The sequence below is a fragment of the Lepeophtheirus salmonis genome, chromosome W (genome assembly GCF_016086655.4).
Source record: "Lepeophtheirus salmonis chromosome W, UVic_Lsal_1.4, whole genome shotgun sequence".
NCBI lineage: Eukaryota > Metazoa > Arthropoda > Copepoda > Siphonostomatoida > Caligidae > Lepeophtheirus > Lepeophtheirus salmonis.
In genome coordinates, this window is record NC_092585.1 from 536,101 (window position 1) to 555,297 (window position 19,197).

The window sequence follows — 19,197 nt, forward strand, 5'->3', positions numbered from 1 at the left end:
TGCCCTTAACTGAGTTGTGTATCATAATTCTTGATATGTTTAGCTAAAATAGAATCATATTTTATGGTTAGATTTAAAATTTAGATATAAATGTGCCTTTAGTCCCCTGTCCAGAATTACACGCCACTCATTATCCTCATCTCATAACAAGAGTATGGATATTCATCTATAAAATCAATTTGACGATGAATACATCAAGTCAGACTTTAACTTTGATCTCACAACGATGCTTATTGCATGTAATATAACCTTATCCATTGCTAATCATCTACGTTCAAAAAATTTACGGAGAAATACAAGGGTAAACATATCCTTTCCCTAGGAACCATCATTAAATTAATGGAGGATGTTGGTACTGATGTCATTTATAGAAATACATATAAAAATGTTTTGAGTCAACCACACCAAATGACGATCAAGTTATCAGTAAAAAGTATAAAATATTTACTAATTTCGAAATGAAACTCTGAATTTTGTGCTATCTAACAGTATGTATTCAATCTTTTTTTAAATCTAACCCTAAAATATGATTCTATTTTAGCTAAACATATCAAGAATTATGATACACAACTCATTAAATAGTAAAAACAACTGCTTAAATGGTCACAACAACGGGGGTAGTAGCTTTGGATGGTTCGCAACTAGTTTGTCTGAGACTAATTTATTCACTTAAAGACTTGGGTATGATCATTAGGTTTTCCAATATTACATAGTCAATAAATCAAGTTAATGATGAATACATCAAGTCAGACTTTAACTCTGATCTCACAAAGATGCTTATTGTATGTTGTATAACCTTATCCATTGCTAATCATCTATGTTCAAAAAATTTATGGAGAAATACACGGGTGAACCTATCCCTTCCCGACGAACCATCATTAAATTAATGGAGGATGTTGGTACTGATGTCATTTATAGAAATACATATAAAAATGTTTTGATTCATTCACACCAAATGACGATCAAGTTATCAGTAAAAACTATAAAATATTTACTAATTTTGAAATGGAATTCTGAATTTTGTACTATCTAACAGTAAGTATTCATTTTTTTTTTAAATAACCATAAAGTATAATTCTATTTTAGCCAAAATTATCAAAAATTATCATACACAACTCATTCAATGGCTAAAAAAGTGCTTAAATGGTCACAACAACGGGAGTAGTAGCTTTGGATGGTTTGCAACTAGTTTGTCTGACATTAGTTTTTTCACTTAAAGACTTGGGTATGATAATTAGGTTTTCCAATATTACATAGTCAATAAATATTACTTTTTTATCACTAAAGGCTTAGCTATGGTTGATGGGCTCCAAGAAATGGTGTTCAGAAAACTCATAAAAGGCAAAAACAACTGTTTAAATGGTCACAACAACGAGGGTAGTTACATTGGGTGTTGCATTATAATTAACAATTGTGTATATCCATCATGATAATAGTATGTTGTTATATAAGCATACCTAAATAACGGGGGAAAATCTTTTTTGATGCTCTTAATAGGGAGTAATATCGCCGGACATTACTACATAATTAGCTTTTGCTCTAAATCTTTACGATGAATTTATTTATAACATTTTTTTATTAGTATATTTATTGTCTAATTTTATGATTTTGACATTTACTTTATTATTAATAATTAGTTAGATCTCATCGATAGAGATATATCTATCCTGTGCACAATTGTATATAGCAACTTCCACATGAAGAAGAGGGGTGATTATCTTTTGATTAAACTCCACGTCTCGCTTGTGTATTGCAACCTAAAGTTATGACATATTTAATTGAATTCCGATGTTAAAACAAGAAAAAATTATCTGGATCAATCTATTATTTCAATATTCTGTATTTATAATTTATTATTATTAATAGTTATATGATTTTAATTGTTTAATTTTGTATATTTAACTTAAATGTTTAATGGTTTATTTTTTAGTATGTAGATTATATTTAATTAAAGCCATCTTTTTTAAACTTTGAGCTTCAAATATATTTCAAATACTCTACTTTGTCGTTTCATTAGCTATTATTCTGAGAATAAGGTTCATAATGAATTACAATTTCATGGAGTGTGACGTTTTCAAATCTACTGTAACGGATAAAAAAACGTCGAAGTCAATTATACGTAGTATATCTTCATTAAACATTTTGCTAATAAATACATTCGTTATACCCTCAAAAATCATAATAAAGCAGGCAGATGATAATCACATCAGTATTTTAAACAATACTGTCAATATGTCTTTTTTTTTTCCTCCTCCTTGCACGCGTTTTTCTCTACAATATTATCAACTATACCTATATGGCAAACATCACTCCGCCTTCCATAGTTCCTATTTGTGAACATACTTTCATCCACTACTTTATAAATGTATTTTTTGAACAATGTCTTTAATAAACAAAATCCTGGAATGATTGAACATATTTCTGGTTTTTGATGTATTTACTCCCAATCACTTTGAAAACTAACAGCTTTGAAGTCCGAATGAGAAGATAACCTTCGAGGAACAAAAACGCCATGTTCATCATGATGTTTTCAATTAATATATTGATACCTTCCCGTCGCTCATATTGTAAGGGTTGTTTGATGGATTCTCAATGACAATAGATCTATTTGTCCTCAAACTAAGGCCATTTTCCAGATAATAAGTATGTAAACGACCTAGGGTACTCTTGGACATTCCCGTCTAGATAGAAAAAGTGATTGACACACATGCTTGAAATGCTTCCCTTCAATAAAGAGCTTCATCCTGTCGTCTTTTTCGCCCATTAAAGAAAAATGTCCAAGAACACACATTTCGAGAGAATCTATTGAAATTGTCACCATTTCCAAAGACTGATCCCTAACAAATGTAACTTCTCGTGGAGGAAAACGACTTCGACCATGGACCTCTCTTTTCACAGGATTCTTGGGGCCCTAATTTACAATTGCATCCCATTTCGCAAAAATTACGAACCATCTCTTGCTCTTCCTTGATCACACAACAAAGTGTCCCATCAAGATGAAAAAGTCGAATATTGAAATAGGAGGTAGAAAAAATGTGGTCGAACATAATTTATAACGTTTGGAAACTAGCTTAATAATCTAATCGTTTAATAGTGTATAATGCAGAGATAATTCATATTAATTATTAATAATATTAATATTGTTCCTCTCAGAATAAAGCTAGACCGGATCAACTCGCTTTATTTTTATGACATCTTCGTTTTAATCAATATTAACAAATATCTGAAGCTTTGAATATGACTATATTCAAAAGGTCATAACGGGGCCAATTAGTCACATAAATTGGTGGAAGGCTAAAATTATAGATAATAATCTTGAGTATATCATCTGTCCCTCAAATTTGAACATAAATTCCACAATGGAACAAATATGTCTATAAACTATTTGGCCGTTAATATTTATTAAGTAAATAAATATAAGGGGAATTTCTCAATAACTTGATTTTTACTCGAGCGTCATTTCTAGTTGACTCACCACAATTATACAAGTAATATAACATTACATCACACACATAAATTATTTTAATACTACTTAGGATGAAATGATGTATTTTACAAGAAATTGATACTTGTGAGCGGGATATTCAATTACAGTAGATTAGATAACTTCGTAATTTGATGAAAAAAGAAAGAGAAGTTGGGAGAGTCTGATTAAGAGTCCTTTGTTGTATGGTCAAAAACAGAACTTCCACCTCAGTCCTCACTACAATTCCCACCCCCTTCAAAAGCACGGAGATGTCCTCAAATTTCCCAAGAATATTTGAACGAAGTGGAGACCCGGAGCGACTACGTGGCGGAAGTGGCCCTCCTCATAAAGGTCATAAGATATCCTGATTCCTGCTCGTTCTTTTGTTTGCTATAGTTTTTCTCGATGGGATCCTTGTATTGTCTCTCAGGCAAAGTTTTTCGGAAAATGAAGAAAAAATGGAATGCCAAAGGGCAACAGTTGTGGAAAGTGAGTTGAGAATCCCTGCTTATACGGAACCTATAATAGGTAGTTCGAGTTCCACCGCCACGACCATAACTGAAGATAATGGAGGTCTCTTTCTGGAGTTGAAGGCAGAGGAACTGCGTAGCATTTTGAAGGATCAGAGTCAAGAGGCACTCCAAATTGCTAGAGATGATAAATTTTGCAATGAACATCAGGACTTTCGATTTCACAATGTTTCTGTCCAGGATTTTTCATTAACCGCTGAATTTATTCGTAATCGTTCAAAATCGGATGCACTTCACTTTTTATCAAACAAGATTAAGTCTCCTGTGAAGAGAGTCGTGGAATCACTTGCTATGAATGTTGTTGTGCCTTCTGATAAAAAAGATGATTTGCCTCAACTTCTTGTCTTAGATGAGCCAACAGTCTATCAAAAAAAAGATGAAAGAAATGCGAAATCAACTGGATGATTTACTTCGTACAATTCAGGGCTTACCGGAGGACATTATCCCTCAAGAAAATGTCCTAGAGTTTCTTAAAATCCATCCCCAGTATGCTGAAAACCAAACTAAGGAACCATCAGCATTTGAGGCTTTGGTTGAAAAAATAATCGAGTTGAATGAAGTGACAGATTCCTTTTTCATGAATGAAAAAATGTCGAAAGGGATCCATGGTTTGTGGTCTTAATAATACTGAGTGCTACAGTGATAAAGTAAGATCTGATGGTGTTGTAGATTGCTCGGACTTTGCAGATGAACTACATTGTTCTGGATGTGAAACTTTTTTTAAACTTGGGGATTTCGAGAGAGGATAAATTTATTTGTGATTGTGTCTTTGACTGTCCAAATGGTGAAGATGAAATGAATTGTGGAAAACATTCTTGTGGTCCTGACTAATATTATTGCGCCGATAGCGACATATGTATTCCCTCTATTCACCGCTGTGACTTAAAGAGGCATTGCCCTGATGGTAGTGATGAAAAAGACTGTGTTTCTCTTTGGCCTAAGCCTGCAGATTCTGGATATTCTAATGTCTCTCCTCACGCTAGTGGTATTTTGCATTGGAAAATGAATGATACTCGGAAAGTGCTTTCATTATCAGATATGGATAGAGATGTGTTCATTAATGCGAGATCAAGGGAAATATGCACAGAGATCCTCTTACACAACCAAGGGGTTTTACCAAAATTCCACAAAATTCAATATTTTTACAGAAGTCCCGATATCAATTTTTCGCCTACTTCAAGAGTTCATATTTCAATTAAACCTAATATTTCAGAGTCTGACTTAATTAGTCGTGAATTTAACTTCGGTGATGTACCGAATGATTCTGTGTATATAAATCTGGATTGTGGAACTATGGAATGCGGAGCTCGTTCTTACTATAAGCCTGAAATGGCAGACATAAGTGATTTTTTCAATCAGAAATTGTAGGAGGGAGGGAGTCTGTTCCTTTCGATTGGCCTTCAATTGCTGCAGTTTACATTGGTAATTATTATTAATACACCTATGTTACATTTCATTGATTATATATTTTTCCTTGTTAGATGGAGTACTGCTATGAGGTGGCACTGTTATCGATAAAAATTGCATTTTAAGTGCTGCTCATTGCTACAAAGGGGTTAAGGAGGGTAAAAGTGTTGTAGAAGTGATAGTTGGAATGTCCATAGTTTATTCTCGTTCTCCATATACTCAAGTACGCCAGGTCCAAGAAATCATTCACCATGGAAATTTCAATGGAACCTATATGGATGTTGCTCTATTGTATTTCGAAGAACCCATTTTCTTTAACGCCAAAGTTAGTCTTGTTTGTTTGAATGATGTTCCTGTATTACCTTTGGTAGGCGAACACTGCATTACAGTTGGTTGGGGTTCAACGCATGAATCAGAAAGTAATGTGAACAACGAAATATTTCAAGTTGCGGTTCCAATTAAAAAAAATGCATCCAAGGATATAACGATTTAGCTCATCAAATTTGTGGTGGATTTCCTATTGGTGGTAGAGATGCTGTCAGGGAGATTCCGGTGGTCCTTTGTATTGTAAAAGTTATGGCAAAGATGGTTATAATAAACACTATTTGGACGGAATAGTTTCACATGGAATTGGTTGTGCTAGGCCTGAAACTGATGGGGTCTATGTCCGCATAACTTACTATCTTGATTGGATCAAAACTATTATGAATGTAAGAAATGAACATATCAATACTGTTAGAGGTCGAAGGAGTGCAGATTCACCATCATTCGAAAGATTCGTTTCTACAGTCAATAGAAATTACCCTGATGTCTTGTTTGTTTATAGGCACTTGAATAAGAATTGTCACAGGGGGGTTCGTTGTGATAACAATCGATGTATTGCTCAATCACAAGTTTGTGATGAAAGGTTAATTAATTATTCTTTAAAAAAATATTTTATTATATTTATTACCTGTTCTATTAGGTTCGACTGTATGGATCGTAAGGATGAGCTTGACTGTAAGCCCAATGGAGTTGGTCAAAAATATTATGTCCCTGGCTATTGGGATAGTATTTCAAATATCTTCCATACAATTACGACTAAAAGAATAACTGAGATCACTAAAGTAACACCAGAGTCCACGTCAATGTCCACTCCAAGTCCCATAGAGTATATGGAAATATATTCCAATCCTAAGTTTCGTGTTATCCTTGTAAGTATTTTTATTAACATCAATATTACTTTGTTTCTTTTGTAAGGAATGTGAAGATGGCTTCTTTACTTGCAAGTTTATCCAGGAATGTGTGCCTATGGACATGTAATGTGATTTTAATAAGGACTGCATGGATGGTTCAGACGAAGCTAATTGTTTATGTGTAGACTACCTAAGGAATAATGATTCTCGAATTTGTGACGGTATTTCAGATTGTCCAGACTCATCGTATGAATTTGCTTGTGAAACTTGTGGCTCAGATGAATTTTTTTGTTATCTTTCAAGTAAATGCATTTTTAAAGATAAGATCTGAGATAAGGTTATGGATTGCAAGTTTAAGGAAGATGAACGTCATTGTATCACTCTTGTTCCTTATACTCAAGAAGAAGGGATCAAAGTCCTGTATTCTGACTCTATGAATCGACCTATAAAATTTAATCATGGGTACATAGCTCTGAACTATAAGGGAGTTTGGAGTCCACTTTGTATAGCCAATGTATCTTCCTGGAATTCTGAAATGAATGAACGTGTATGTAGATATCAAAATTCTTTTCGATCAGTGGATTTTAATTATGTTAAAGCAAAGGAATGGAAATATAGCGACTTCTTGAGCTCTCCTCTCTGGGTGGAGAGAGAAGATGGCTCTCAAATAGAATCATTGGACGATACGAGTGCATTTTCCATGTGTGGAACAGGTGTTATTCAATTATCTTGCTCTGAAACAACGCGCTGTGGCATTCCCCCAATGTATAGTAGTGTGAAAGATTATGAATCTATCGTGAAGATGGATGTTGAAGTCTTGTTTCCTTGGCAAGTTACTTTATACCAAGAGGGTCAGTACATGTGTGGGGCCTCACTTGTTCATAGAAATTGGATAATGACCTCAAAAGAGTGTTCTTCTAAAATGGAACCATCAAGAAATTATGTGATAGCTCGTATGGGAGGCTATCGAAATGGACTTTTCTTATCTCCTCATGAGCAAGTGAGACAGGTGATTCAATTCACGCGTGTTCCCCATACTGGCATATCTCTTGGAACTTTTCGCAATGCAGTAGATTTGGGGGAATATGTTAATCCCGTATGTATACCCTCAACAAACTGGTTTCCTTTTCATGGTCGGTGTATCATCAGTGGCATTGATCATCGAGCTGGAATATTGAATCGTGAATTAAAATGAGCGTAGAAGAAATTTGTGAAATCAACACAAGTTATGATTTTTCTGTTTGCACAGAGCTTGTCGACAAGGATGAAAATGTGTGCATGGATAATTGGTCGGGTACGTTATCTTGCTTGGATCACTCCAATCGCTATTATGTACTTTGTGTGTACCACACAAGTAATGGTGGGTGTGAAAACCGGGGAACTGCCGGGAAAAGAAATTCATTTCCAACCAAGTTCCGCAGCGTGTCCACAGCTACAGCACGCGATGCTATCCGCAAGATTATCGGCATTTTTAACACCAACGAAAGTATGTGGCATGATGTAGATGACAACTGTGCAACACATCGATGTCCTTTAGGAAAGTGCTTAAAACCTAGTGAAATCTGTGATGGAATACCTCATTGTGGAGACATGTCAGATGAAAGAGACGATCTTACAGATGGTTAAACTTAAAGATGCATCCTTATGCTTTCCAATCAACTCAACTCATTGTGGTTGTAAGAAAAATCAGTTCATGTGTAAAAGAACCCGATTGTGTTTAAAGATAAACTCATTCTGCGACAGTGTCGACGACTGCAGTGATTCACTGATGAGCCCAGTGAATGTGATAATTGTGTTACAGCACTGCAGACTCTGAAACCAGAGTCTATTTGTGATGGGAATATAGATTGCGTCATCGAGGAATCAGATTTTATAGGATCTGATGAAAGTTCAAAACAGTGCTGTCATTTAAAAAAATCCTACCCAGTCTTTCCGGTGTGTCTCAGGGAATATGGTTGATGAGGGCTATAAAAACTTGAGCATAAGTGATGAGTGTGTGGACATAAGTTCAGTCTGTGACCATTGCTAGGGACATGCTTCCGGTGATTGTAGGGATGGTGCAGATGATGAAGACTGCCTCTCGATTTCTGCTCGAGACTCTTCCTATTCAGAAGATACGTTTGGTAGACCAAAGTCGCGCCCACAAGGATATCTGCATTGTATTGCGTACGGAAAGAGGTACTTGTATTGTGCTGGGCAGCACTTTTATGGTTTGCTGGAATATGATTCTGATTTAAGAATGAAGGCAGTAGAGATTCTATGTCGAAATGAAGGCTATCACTTTGGTGGTGAGCACACGTTTCATCAAACTGTTGAGAAGCACTATGTATATTCTTATGAAAATGAGGACTATAAGTCATGCAAGCTTGTTTATATTGTTTGCGGAAATCGTCCTTCCGAAAGTTTAGTTTTAGAGTGATAGTTTGCCCATTATTATATTATATATAGTTACTTCTTTTTTTAAAGTTATATTTTGATAAATTTTAACATTCATATATTTGCTTTATTACAGTTTTAAAAATAAAAATATATTTCTATTGTTATAGTTCTGTTTTGTCTTGTTTTTCGCTTCGACAAAATATCTTTATTTAAAAAACAGACTAATATAGAATTGCTATTTTCTGAATTAATAATTTATAGGTAAAAAATCAGATTAAATGTATACAGAGGTGGAGGGCGAAATTAAATACAGTATTATTATAAGTGTCGGGGGGAAAATTACATTAATTTATGGGGATATTGTTGGCTGTGGGATATAGGGATGTTGTACCGTTGGCACAGGAACTTCACAGTTCATCATAGCAGCAGCGCTGGAAGGAAATCAGGAATTGTAGTTTGGAAATGCACGGAATAAAATACTTATTTACCTTCCGTAGTGAGGGTGAGGTTGAAGATCATTCGCTAAAGGCGGAGTTGGCGGTGGAGCAGAACTGACAAAATTGATTGAGTCATTGTTACCTGGGGGACCACCACCCATAGAAGTTGAGCTACTCATTTCACCAGAGGTTGGTGAATGAATATATGACACTTGACTGTGATCATTCATAGACTGATGCATTCCAGGATGTGGGGGAGATGGAATGTATGAAACTTGACCTGGATTACATACTGATTGGGGCTGCATTCTAGAATGGAATAGAGGAGGGTGCATAGAGTATTGAGGAGGGAGTCCATAATGATGTGCTTGAGAGTATGGAGGAACATTCATTTGTCCATACATGGGAGCAGCATGTGGGGGCGGTAGTTGTTGAACCATCGCAACTTCTCGCATCAATTGATGATATAAATTAAGGGCATCTACTAATTCTGAACTAAGTCTTGTCAACTCTGCGTGTTTCCTATCAACAACTTCTAATTCTGAAAATGGATAATAATTATTAAATAAAACTAGCACGAACACGCCACCTTAAAGATAGTCAATGAAAAATTAAAAAGGATATTATTTATATCTAGCTTGTTTATGATAAAATTCTGAACTAAAACGATCTACTATGAACTATAATTATATAATAGGTAAATGTCTCCTTGTATTCCACATTTTTTATTGTTTCTGTCCATCTAATGTAAAAATAATGAAATCTGCACTCCTTTTGACACTGTTGAAAATGCAACATATAATTGAGAAACATGAGAAATACTGATTTTGGTAAGTATAAAGCAATTTTTTCAAATGTTTGACCTTGTGATTAATTTATTGTCATTGTCATTACTAACTTGCCATGTTCCTACTTCAACCATAATGAAGATTGAAGATACATACTAAGATTAACTCGATCATCCTCTTCCTAATTCCCTTTTTTAATTCGTATTTACAATTCGTTTTTTGGATTATTAATTTTTTTTTGGTGCATTTTCGAGTCGACAATCCATACCTTCCTTAAAAAAACATTGAGACACGGGGAATCGATATTGTTTTATGAAAAAAAAAAATTAACTTATTAGCGAAAAATCAAACTTGCCCTCCAGCGCCCATGAATCTGGTCTGTTCAGAATTAAACATAACCTTACGTACGCAACTTAAAATTCTGAACTACTTTTATGTTATGTCTAAGGACTGTATCCGTCTCTGTTTTAGAAATAAAAGCGTTTTATCATCGTTTTACAAAGCGGGACGTGCATCACACACAAATAAATTATAATATGTAGGATAAAAGAGCCTCAAAGATAAATAATAAATTACCGGCATCTATTAGGGGTCCCATTGTATTCACTCTTTGCTCTAATTCAAGAAGTACTGGAGGATCCGACTTTGATGAAGTAGGATCTGCCTCATGCAAAAGGTACAATACATGTTCTAACTTTTCTTCACTAATCTCAATTTCTTCATTGGTCGTACTCGTATTAATTGTATTCACTTCTTCTTCATCATTGCATTGAACAGAGCTGCGTCTCTTTTCCTCCCCAACGCTGTCATCCAAGTCTGTAGTTACAAAGTTTGAAGGGAATAAACCTTCTCCTCGATAATTAGATCCCTTCCACCAATTTGTATCAGAGTTATCCAAAATTAAAACTGTCAATAAAATTAATTTAATATTAGAAAAACATGCTCTCTGGATCATCTGTAAGATGAGGAATGAGTCTCACCGATTTCTCCTGCTTTAAACGTCAATTCATTATCGTCCACGGCTTCAAAATCATAGAGAGCTCTGGCTTTTAGTTTGGATGAAGAAGTTTTAACTACGAGGGCCTCCTTGCTTCCTATATTCAAATTTTCATCCGTCGTTGAAGGATATAAGGAGGGGGATCCTTTTGCTCCACTATTATTGTTATTACTCAAGGACTTGCTGGATCCACCCCCCTCCACCAATGACAATTGTATTGCTTTTGCAATATCATCTTCTTCCTCTTGGCTGAATACAGCATTGGGATTGGGATTAGAGAGCGCCTGCTTCTTCCGAACATCCTCTCCTCCCGAAAAATCCACTCCCTCTTGCTTCAAGGAATTGTATAAGCTCGGAATTAGGCTAAATTGACTCTCCTTCTTAAAGTCTCCCTCCGCCCACTTGCGAAGCACACACCAGAGACGATTCTGAACCTTGGGCTGAGATTTGCTAAGTATTTTCCTGAATTCGTTTTCAAAGTCTCTTGAGGCGACTTCAAGCATGAAGGACTTGCCGCAGTTGTTGACACAGGCGTCCAGGAGCTAGGGAGAGAAAAGAAAGAGTCATGGAGATCCTCTTGAGAAGGATTCCTACCGTAATGCATTGCATGACCACATGGGGGTCTGGGTGGTTCAGCCGCTTACTCATGGACTTCAGGCATTCCTTGGAGCCATTGGGTGTGGCCTTCACGCGATCACAGAGGTCCATAATGAGGCCCCAATCCTCCCGCTTATTCTTCTCATCCGTCACGCGCTCCACCTCTGTGTCAAAGAGGGAAGAGCTCCCGAACAAGCTACCCAACATCGATCCACCAATAACTAATCACCACAAGCACAAAACCTAATTTGTACAGTATCCAGGAGGAATTCAATTACAATGTCAATTAACTCTTATAGTATTATACAACTCAATATGTGACAAGTTACAACACCAGAAAATCAAAAAGGAATTCGTCAGAAACGACCTATGGATAGCTTAGTAATTACTAATTACTATTACTTAAAGTGAAAAAACCCGATTTCATTAATAAATCCCCTTCTTCTAGCTACCTTATGAACTGAACTGATAAAAAGAGAGAGAGAGAGAACAACACTCACAGCAAACAGAAAGAGAAACAATGAGAGAAGGCCAATGTGCTCGATCCCAACATACAACAAAAGCATGACGTCACTTGACATTTTATACTTCAACTTGAGGAACATGTTCAAAGTGGAAAATAATGTTATCCAACAGTATGTTGTATAGTCCAAGAACTAAGTAGTCCTCGTATAGTCATAGTGAATATGTGACGAAGTTTTAGTTATGGCGCTGCAGTAGTTCATTATGATCATAGAGAAAGACATTTTATATGATTAATATGATGATCATATCATAGATGATTTCTATGATTCTGATAGCTATGGTTCCTTCACTTTATGGAGACAGCAGTCTATATGGAGATAGTTTTGTATGTATATTTTTTCTGTCTCCATATAGTCCGTTTTCGGACTTTTGATTGCGCAATTGCCTCTTCATTTCAAGGTCTGTGATAGTGACTTCGGTTCTTGTTAATCATTGTCTTATACATAAATTTCTCCAGATCCTCTACGGCATCATCGTATACTTCTTTATTACTACTGAGTATCTTTTGTCATTGGAAAACAAGTGTAAGATAATTCTAGACTAGTAAAGATAATGTGATTTTCTTTTCTCGATATTTCGGTCTATTCTGATATTACATATAAATAATTATTTAGAACTGGAGAGTTCCACAATAAGAAATAGTTCCCGAATAAATTACCCAGTGAGGAAAAAGAGTTTCATTTCTCATCCACAGCTCCTTCGTTGAAACTCTTGAATCCTGTTCCTTCCAAAGTTGACTTTTGGTTTTGTCTCTTATTCTGAGAAAAATATTTAATTGTTAAGAATCCTTCAGTTTCCTTGATGTATATAATGCAGAAATCCCTTGGAAAAAAGTAAAAGTCAATCTCAGACTCTCAATGAATATGCACCCTTTTTTCTAGATACTTTGTCTGCAATACATATATGTATTTTGCTGCTATCTGCATAAATAGAGTTTGAGAATTATTGAGTACTAAGTGATTATGTGAGGAAAAATTATAAGTGACCTCTTAACTTCTTTAGACTTGCAATTTTGAAACTTAGTTAGTCTTAATCATCTTAAAAAAAAAACACTTTATTGCTTATCACCATATTGGAATATTACCCCCATGAAGATATAGGATCTCCACACTAAAAAAATTATTCATAAATGTTTCCCATAACAGTTCTTATATTTAATTATTATTTATTTTAAAAATACTCATTAATGACATTAATACAGATAATATAATAATATTTCATTAATTTATACATATTATTATCAAAATTAAAAAGCTAATAAAACAAATTTTTTATAAATTTTATTTAACCAAAATGAAAGCTTTTAGAAGATAATTTTTATGGAATTTGAAAATGTATTTATATTTAAGCTGACTAGCATGTAACGTAGTTAAATATAATAATAAATCTGAAGCCCTTTAGATAACCCCTATTAACATTATCTTCATAAGTTTCGATGAGATCTCGATCTTCGCCAGAAAATTCACACACCATGAGTTATTGATTTCTCAGAAATCAAAAAGGTTTGCAATCTTTAATTTTGAAAAACTTAATGATGGAAGAGTCTATGTATCCGGATATATAAAACAATAGATTGGCTTGAGATTCTATTCTTCCATAGTAAAATTAGAATTAGAAGAACTGAAAATAAATATATGAATTTGGAACAATTGGATCAGTCCTTATTAGTTTTTATTTTCACATTCACGCTTATTTTTTGATTTTCATTTAATATTCTTAAGTTTCTAATTTTTTATCTTAACGTATGTACTAGGGGGTAACCATTTTTTTGTAATCTGATTTTCTGTTATGTATTGATGAAAAGATATATTTGAAAAGTTTTAGTCTTCCAATGCCATTTTTGTAACCTTTAGTTATTTGAAAATAACATATTTTTAATAAAATTATATATTTGTAAAGGGATTGAGAAGATTCAATTTTAAAAGAATCTCAAAAGTTTCATTAAGATTCCTTTGTATAATATAACAAATTCTGGCATATTTAAAATTAAATTATCTTTTAAAAGAAGTTGTATTTATCATTTAAGTAAATCGCTCAATATTAACAAAAATGTTCATGGCAAATTATCCTACACGGAATAATTTTATGGATACAATAACAACAATTAGTTTAGCTGTTGAAATAATTATTTAATTATAAGTACGAAAAACACTCGTATATAATATATAAAGCTCAAAATGTCCTTCCACAACGATTCCCTCAATATAATTGATTTAGTACCTCTTCCTCCACCACAATTTTGTGACCCTCCTCTCCTAGAAGCACCAACAGCTCCTGTTCTTCGTGATACTACTACGCCTATAGAGTTCACGACTGGGAAGAAAGGATCCATGAACGTATGAAATATAGATATATATTTATTTACTTTAGAATTTGTATTGTGTTACTATTTGATTTAAACTATAGGCATAATTCGTAATAATAAAAAGATACCATTTAAAAATCCGGGTCAGGTAAATCAATTTTAACAAAAAGAAATCAACTAATTAAAAATATCATAGTCAGAAGTCACCTCGACGGAGAAACTTTGGGAATTTAATCTCACGGGGAAATTTGGGGAAACCTTGTGGACACCTGAGGCAGTGTGAAGGTCCTTATGATATAGTTCCACAGTTCTTATTGCTATGATTGTTATGTTCACTATGCAGTTTGACATGAGGGCATATAAAAGGTATGAACAAAATGATTCACATCCTTTTAAATCCGCTCTAGTTGGTGGTCATTAAAAGAAACTCTGCTTGAGAGCAATCCATAGCAAGACATCTTCGGATGGAGACGAATCCTAATGGAATATGAGACACAGGATAGAAATTCACTCGAGGAAAACTTGCTTTTGAACTGTTCTATTTGATAAGAAACTTACTAACATGTTCACAACTCATCTGTTGGCAATGCATACTACTCGCATAGGTAGGCAGTAAACATGATCATTCATCCATCCATCTAAGGAACTCTTGACGAGTTGATCTCGATCTAGATATTGGTGAAGTGACTGAGCGAATTAAGTGGTCTTCTCTTCTATCTGTAATCCACCTACATACGTTTTTTATCCGTTACAGTAGATTTGAAAACATCACACTCCATGAAATTGTAATTCTACTTGCTAACCATCCAAAGCTACTACTCCCGTTGTTGTGACCATTTAGCATTTGTTTTTGCCATTTAATGAGTTGTGTATCATAATTCTTGATAATTTTAGCTAAAATGGAATCATATTTAATGATTAGATTTAAAAAAACATGAATACTTACTCTTAGATGGCACAAAATTCAGAGTTCTATTTCGTAATTTGGTGTGGATGACTCTAAACATGCTGAAACTTATCTCAACTTCCCAATTTACAATGGGGGTATTTCTTTAAATTACATCATTACCAACATCCTCCATTAATTAATGATGGTTCCTCCGGAAGGGATAGGTTTACCCGTGTATTTCTCCATAAATTTTTTGAACGTAGGATGATTAGCGATGGATAAGGGTATATTACATGCAATAAGCATCTTTGTGAGATCACAGTTAAAGTCTGACTTGATGTATTAATCGTTCACTTGATTTTATAGATGAATATCCATACTCTTGATATAAGATGAGGATAATGAGTGGCGTGTAATTCTAGACAGGGGACTTTAGGCACATTTATATCTTATATATAAACATCTTCCTCTTTCAAGAACGTTATCATTTCCCCGACTACATTATATAAATATTTCTATTTCTATTAGATACTGATAGTCGATGGAGAACTGAATAAAATGCCTAAAATAACGTCTCCTTCTGTCTGGATTTCTGGAAACAGATGGCTTGTCGGATTTGTCGATATAAATGTGCCTTTATACCCCTGTCTAGAATTACACGCCACTCATTATCCTCATCTTATATCAAGAGTATGGATATTCATCTATAAAATCAAGCTAACGATGAAAAATCCCATTATCCAATACGTACAAAATGTATACAACAAATAATATACAGGGCTCGATGATGAAATCCACGCTCCCTCTCGTATTTAAAAATAAACAACATACAATCCGTAATTTTTCGGAGGTAATTAAACTAAGCTACCATTTTAATGAATTACCAATTTATGCAGAATTATTTGAAGACTAAAGATACTTTATAACGAATATGAAATGTTTAATTCGTTCACATAATTCTTTTTATTATATATAATGATTTCAAGAGGAGTAATACATATGTATATAATATCGTCAATCTTGAAATTATACTATCTGGATTGTTTAGTTATTACAATGGTCGCTTAGTTTCATGACTTATGTGGTTTTAACCATTTAAACAGCCAATGATTTAACTGAGCCACTGATTTTGGTTGACAAATTAATTTTAATAATAATAGGCTGGGATGTCTGCAGGGTTATATATATATATATATTTTTTTTTTTTTTTTGGGGGGCTTGGTATTTTAGAAAAAAAATTAAAATTATTGCTCCACTGCATAATTTGGTCGAATCATTTTTTTTTAGAAAAGAATGGTTCTAATAATTTTTTTTTGATGTCGAAGATGCACTCTGGAAGGGCAATTGTCGAAAATCTGGATCAAATAATGGAAATTGTCGAGTGCAACCGTCACGTAAGCACTGTTTTATTTGACAATGAGATAAATCACGGCGTGAACTCGCTAACACAAAAATACCGTATGTATTTTGTTGTTAGCTGTAGATTCACTCATCTCACTTGATACGTCATGGCTGTTTCATAATATAATTCTTTTTTATTCTTGAACAAAGTAATGTTATTCTATATTTATATTCCTTGTCCAAAAGGACAGGAACACAATTTCTTGTTTATCCCTTGAATAAATATAATATTGGCCATTTTATTATTTCTATTAATAAATTTTGACTATCATATACCAATACAAATGTATAGCTACGCTTTTAATAAAATATTATTCAGCAATGTTATAACGCAGTGTCGAATAAAATACTAGAGTATGTAGGATTTTAATTAAACAAAATATCAGGCTTGTACCCGTTCACTCTTTTTCCGTTCATTCGTCGTTTTTGCAAAAACTTTCCGTTCGCCGTTCATTCGTTCATTTTTGAATTTTTATTTATTTATTAAACATTTATCTAGTATAGAAAGTCCAACCCAAAAAAAATACTCATTAATGTACAAAGCCCTTTTTGTTTCGTTATACATAAAAATATATGGCTCAATGGCGTAGCTTACTAAAAGCAAAACAGGCAATCCTAGGGTCCTAAAATGTCACTCTCAATTTTTATAAAATGGTGTCCAATTTCTTCAAATTGTTTTCATTTTTTTAATATCCTCAAAATAGAGGATAATATATTCAAGGCAACCCCCAATTTATTTACAATAGCTTCCCTCCTTTAAAAAATAGCTGAACAGATATATATTTTCTGTTACCTTATTTAATGGAAAGGTTAACCTGTGGCATAGACAATATAGGCAAGTACTAAGTGTGCCGTTCATTCAGGGGTGGCATAATGGGTGCTAAGAAAAATAAGTTGACCTGAACCTAACCCGACTTTCGGACCTTGCTTAATTTTTCCATCATTATAGTTGGGCCAAGTTACGCCCATAAAACTAGGGTCTGGTCAGCCTTTCATTGTCAGGCCCAGTCGGATTTCATTTTTTAAATTTTCTGGCTGATTGTTTTTAGAGAGGCCTCTGATTGGATTTAATTGCTTTGCTGATTTTTTGCAATACCTGCAATAATTGTATAATATGAAATTCTAGTATATCTTCCCATGCTCTCCAGACAATTAATTATAGATATTGAAAAAAAGGAGATGTTAAAAATTAAGGCAAAGTACTTTCATATTGCGCAGTAATAAAGATTGAAGGGTGCTAATGTCGGTTTAAAATTTATGTACTTTTGATAAATCGATTGAATAAAAACATTACAAAATACTAGATAAATAAATGCAATAACGTCCAGTATATTTTTTCTTCGATCCATTACAACATATTTGTGATTTGGAATGCTATCTTGAGATTACTAATGGTGCAATTAAACAAAGCAACGGATTGAAAAAAAGAAAAAATTGACTAAATAAACTATATTTTAGCCACTATCAAAGATAATAATAATAATTAAACCCATTATCAAGAAAAAAAGATGTAGTAATCTTCAGACAAAATAGTCAAGAAGCTCTTATGGACGATAAGAAAATGACCGCCGTTCATATTTTTTTTCCCGTTCATCATCCATTTTTTTTTCGTTTGTCGTTCATTCGTTTAAAAAATGAGCGGAAAGAGTGAACGCCTTTCTTTTTCCCGTTCAATGCCGTCCAGGCCTACAAAACATATATTTATATTTCATTTTAAAAATTGTGAAGAAATAATATGACAGTGATAGTCACTCTTGGAGTAGGTATGTAAGAGATAATTAGCAGTTGGTGTGATTGACTTATTTGGCTAACTACCAGATGATTTTGGACCTTTTTTCTGTTTGTTTTTGGTGGAAATGTTGTGTGATACAGTAAAGGTAACGACGTGAAATATTGATGGAAAAAATAAAATATAATTCATTATTTTATGTCATAGTGTAGCTTTACATTTGTAATTCCGTTCTACTTTAACTATTTTAGAAGCAGACACCAAAACTTTACAATAGAATCTGGTCACCCTTAATCTCACCCCTCTACGACATGTGTTACTTCTCTTACATCATCCTCTTTCTGTTTCTACCCTTTAAGTGTCAAGACGTATAAATCTAAATAGACAATAGTCAAATTAAAATTTAATAAACATGAGTGAAAAATCCGTAGAAATAACTACACAGCTATCGTCATTCAATGAGGGCATAACTGAATACCCAGATTGACGAGACCAATTCATTTCAGCTATCGACAATAAGAATATTGATAGTACAAGGAAAATGTGTTACCTTAAATCCCTTATGGAGCCTG

The 19,197-nt window shown here is 33.9% G+C and overlaps 2 protein-coding genes and 3 long non-coding RNA genes across 5 annotated transcripts in view; 2 read left to right on the plus strand and 3 right to left on the minus strand.

Annotated features, from left to right (window-relative positions):
- The window catches only part of LOC139907403 (uncharacterized), a 205,477-nt gene that overhangs the window by 97,443 nt on the left and 88,837 nt on the right, over positions 1-19,197 (minus strand). The window lies entirely within an intron of this gene.
- LOC139907404 (uncharacterized) lies at positions 1,093-3,179 on the plus strand. Its single transcript, XR_011783991.1, has 2 exons — positions 1,093-1,225; positions 1,288-3,179. It is a non-coding gene; the product is annotated as an uncharacterized lncRNA (long non-coding RNA).
- LOC139907401 (uncharacterized) lies at positions 3,533-5,905 on the minus strand. Its single transcript, XR_011783988.1, has 2 exons — positions 4,428-5,905; positions 3,533-4,358 (listed from the first exon to the last, which is right to left on the minus strand). It is a non-coding gene; the product is annotated as an uncharacterized lncRNA (long non-coding RNA).
- Positions 6,394-9,121, plus strand: LOC121128371 (enteropeptidase-like). Its single transcript, XM_071893840.1, has 2 exons — positions 6,394-6,596; positions 6,673-9,121. The coding sequence occupies exon 2, from the start codon at positions 6,919-6,921 to the stop codon at positions 7,771-7,773; it is 855 nt and encodes a 284-aa protein (XP_071749941.1). The 5' UTR covers positions 6,394-6,596; positions 6,673-6,918; the 3' UTR covers positions 7,774-9,121.
- On the minus strand, positions 9,119-12,253 carry LOC121128768 (signal transducing adapter molecule 2). The gene is made up of 5 exons (XM_040724381.2): positions 11,774-12,253; positions 11,163-11,721; positions 10,759-11,088; positions 9,446-9,935; positions 9,119-9,388 (listed from the first exon to the last, which is right to left on the minus strand). The coding sequence occupies exons 1-5, from the start codon at positions 11,981-11,983 to the stop codon at positions 9,307-9,309; spliced, it is 1,671 nt and encodes a 556-aa protein (XP_040580315.1). The 5' UTR covers positions 11,984-12,253; the 3' UTR covers positions 9,119-9,306.